Below are 3,832 nucleotides of genomic sequence, written 5' to 3' on the forward strand. Positions count from 1 at the left end.
ACAACTCGTTGGCTATTCGATTTGAATTGAGCAAGAAATTAGTTATAAGTGGTAATTCCCGACCAAACACTCTTGTCTGGGACGAATTTCAAATCACAAGAGGTTATCAATAAAAGGTAAAAGCATTAAAAACAGATTAATGACACTTAAGTTACAGTAGCGTGGTCATTATTAGTATACAATTATACTATTGGAAACATTTTCATATTAATATGTGGTTAACTATTTGGCAATTAATAGCCATTTCAAAAGGGACCCTTTGCTATGTCATTTTAATTTGTCTTGACAAATTAGGTATTTCATCGAGTAATTGCCATTTCTGCCAAAACACGTTTTAAGAACAAGGCCAACATACACTCTCTATTTTTTTTTATTTGTGGTTGATGAAAAGATACAGAATTAGTGCACGCCATTTTCGCCAAAATCGTCACTTTCCAAAGGGCCCCTTTTTCTTTCCATTTGCATTTTTGTTTATAATTTGGCGATTTCGGCGATTAATCGCCATTTCCGCCATTTTCGCCAATATCGCCACTTTCCAAAGGGCCCCTTTGCCGTCGTGTTTGAATTTTTGTTTACAGTTTGGCATGTTTGGCGATTAATCGCCATTTCTGCCATTTTCGCCAAATACGCTATTTTCGCCGAAATCACCACTTTCCAAAGGGCCCCTTTGTCATCTCATTTGAATTTTTGTTGACAGTTTGGCGATTATGGCGATTAAGCGCCATTTCTGCCATTTTCGTCAAATACGCCATTTTTGCTAATATCGCCACTTTCCAAAGGGCCCCTTCGCCATCTCATTTGAATTTTTGTTGACAGTTTGGCGATTATGGCGATTAAGCGCCATTTCTGCCATTTTCGTCAAATACGCCATTTTTGCTAATATCGCCACTTTCCAAAGGGCCCCTTCGCCATCTCATTTGAATTTTTGTTGACAGTTTGGCGATTTTGGCGATTAAGCGCCATTTCTGCCATTTTCGCCAAATACGCCATTTTCGCCGAAATCGCCACTTTGCAAAGGGCCCCATTGCCATCTCATTTGAATTTTTGTTTATAGTTTGGCGATTTTGACAATTAATTACCATTTCTGCCATTTTCGCCAAATACGCCATTTTCGCCGAAATCGCCACTTTGCAAAGGGCCCCTTTGCCATCTCATTTGAATTTTTGTTTATAGTTTGGCGATTTTGGCCATTAATTACCATTTCTGCCATTTTCGCCAAATACGCCATTTTCGCTGAAATTGTCACTTTGCAAAGGGCCCCTTTGCCATCTCATTTGAATTTTTGTTTATAGTTTGGTGATTTTGACGATTAATTACCATTTCTGCCATTTTGGCCAAATACGCCATTTTTGCCGAAATGGCCACTTTGCAAAGGGCCCCTTTGCCATCTCATTTGTATTTGTTTGTTTACAGTTTGGGGATTTTGGCGATTAATTGCCATTTCTGCCATTTTCGCCAAATACGCCATTTTCGCCGAAATCACCACTTTGCAAAGGGCCCCTTCGCCATCTCATTTGAATTTTTGTTTATAGTTTGGCGATTTTGGCAATTAATTGCCATTTCTGCCATTTTCGCCAAATACGCCATTTTCGCCGAAATCGCCACTTTGCAAAGGGCCCCTTTGCCATCTCATTTGAATTTTTGTTTATAGTTTGGCGATTTTGGCGATTAATTACCATTTCTGCCATTTTCGCTAAAATCGCCACTTTGCAAAGGGCTCCTATGCCATCTCATTTGTATTTGTTTGTTTACAGTTGGGCGATTTTGGCGATTAATTGCCATTTCTGCCATTTTCGCCAAATACGCCATTTTCGCCGAAATCGCCACTTTGCAAAGGGCCCCTTTGCCATCTCATTTGAATTTTTGTTTATAGTTTGGCGATTTTGGCAATTAATTGCCATTTCTGCCATTTTCGCCAAATACGCCATTTTCGCCGAAATCGCCACTTTGAAAAGGGCCCCTTTGCCATCTCATTTGAATTTTTGTTTATAGTTTGGCGATTTTGGCGATTAATTGCCATTTCTGCCATTTTCGCCAAATACGCCATTTTCGCCGAAATCGCCACTTTGCAAAGGGCCCCTTTGCCATCTCATTTGAATTTTTGTTTACAGTTTGGCCATTTTGGCGATTAAGCGCCATTTCTGCCATTTTTGCCAAATACACCATTTTCGCCGAAATCACCACTTTCCAAAGGGGCCCTTTGCCATCTCATTTGAATTTTTGTTTATAGTTTGGCGATTTTGACGATTAATTACCATTTCTGCCATTTTCGCCAAATACACCATTTTCGCCGAAATCACCACTTTCCAAAGGGGCCCTTTGCCATCTCATTTGAATGTTTGTTTATTTGGGGATTAATTGCCATTTCTGCCATTATCGCCAAATACGCCATTTTCGCCGAAATCGCCACTTTCCAAAGGGCCCCTTTGCCATCTCATTTGAATTTTTGTTTACAGTTTGGCGATTTTGGCGATTTTGGCGATTAAGCACCATTTCTGCCATTTTCGCCAAATATGCCATTTTCGCCAAAATCGCCACTTTGCAAAGGGCCCCTTTACCATCTCATTTGAATTTTTGTTTATAGCTTAGCGATTTTGGCGATTAATTGCCATTTCTGCCATTTTCGCCAATGCGTGCATTTCTGGACATATCTCAATTAATGACTTTCTTATTTTTTCTGGATCCCCTTTGTTTTGGGTTAAACAATAGCTAAAACATTTTTGAAAATAATCTATAACTTTCTGTGACAAAACAGATTCTCCAGGCAAATTGTTTTTCTCAGACGTGATCTTGTGGAGGTGGCTTACAAGTGTTCTTGTTGCATGACTGCTGTCAGACCATTTTTCCACATTGTAACCCACTTCTTCATGAATTTTAGCAATTGTGGAACTGTCATCATCTCCAATGAACACAGAATACTTTACCCCAAAATTAGGAGCATCATTGAATAGTCTAACTCCCACTTCAGGTTCCATTGATTTTGATGAACCTTTGTGATTTTGACGGCAGTCATGATAAGCAGGATCTTTACCTTTTGACCTTGCACTTTCACAGATACGACATAATTTGTTTGCGCAGGAGTAGTCTAGGACTTTTTTGGTTTTGGAGCCCATGATTGCACCGTGCTCTGTCAGTGAATCATTGGCCCTTCCACGTTTCAGCCATTGCATATCATATGAAACAGAGAGAGGAAACAGGTCATCAGAGTCAGGAGCTCTCCCACTTGATTTTTCAACATATATTTCATTTTCTAATGCCATACTGCAAGAATTGGCTGCAACCTCTTCAATAGCATGGCCAATTTCTCTTTCACGTCGCTTGTATGCACTTCGATTAATGGTGGTAATATTTAAGGTCGTAAAAAAATTGTTCACATGGGTGTACCCTATGCCACTGTCAATGGCACCAAGAGCAATTTGCGTGTTAATATCATACGCTCCAGGTCCTCTTTTCCCACTTTTGTGTTGTCTGCAAGTTGATATTTCATTTGGTTTGCCACATTTATGGCATATCACAGAAATAAGACTGGCACATCCTCTTTTTATTTCCTCAACTGCATCAGTAAGAGAGAGTGGCCCTGGGAAAAACATGGATATGCCTTAATCATATATTGTTGATATGCATGAAATATAAATGATTTGCATTTTTAAAGTACTTTTTACAAAGTTTGTTCTGGGCAATCCACTATAAACGCATTTAGGTTTTTTTTTTTACCAGTTTTGCAGTGATGGCATGATTTTAATGACTGTTGCAAGAAACCAAGATCAATGATTCTATATCCAGATAGTTCTTTGGTCTTGCTGTTTCCAACTGAATCAGGGAGCTGTTGAAA

General features: G+C 39.3%; 1 protein-coding gene across 1 annotated transcript in view; it reads right to left on the reverse strand.

Moving 5' to 3' along the window:
* LOC140945230 (uncharacterized) overlaps positions 1-3,260 on the reverse strand; it is a 6,275-nt gene extending 3,015 nt beyond the window's left edge. The window contains exon 1 of the mRNA XM_073394282.1: positions 2,808-3,260. Coding sequence (XP_073250383.1) covers positions 2,808-3,260 — 453 coding nt within the window. The remainder of the gene's footprint in view (positions 1-2,807) is intronic.
* Between the last annotated feature and the right edge of the window lie 572 nt (positions 3,261-3,832).

The sequence above is a fragment of the Porites lutea genome, chromosome 8 (genome assembly GCF_958299795.1).
Source record: "Porites lutea chromosome 8, jaPorLute2.1, whole genome shotgun sequence".
Taxonomy (NCBI): domain Eukaryota; kingdom Metazoa; phylum Cnidaria; class Anthozoa; order Scleractinia; family Poritidae; genus Porites; species Porites lutea.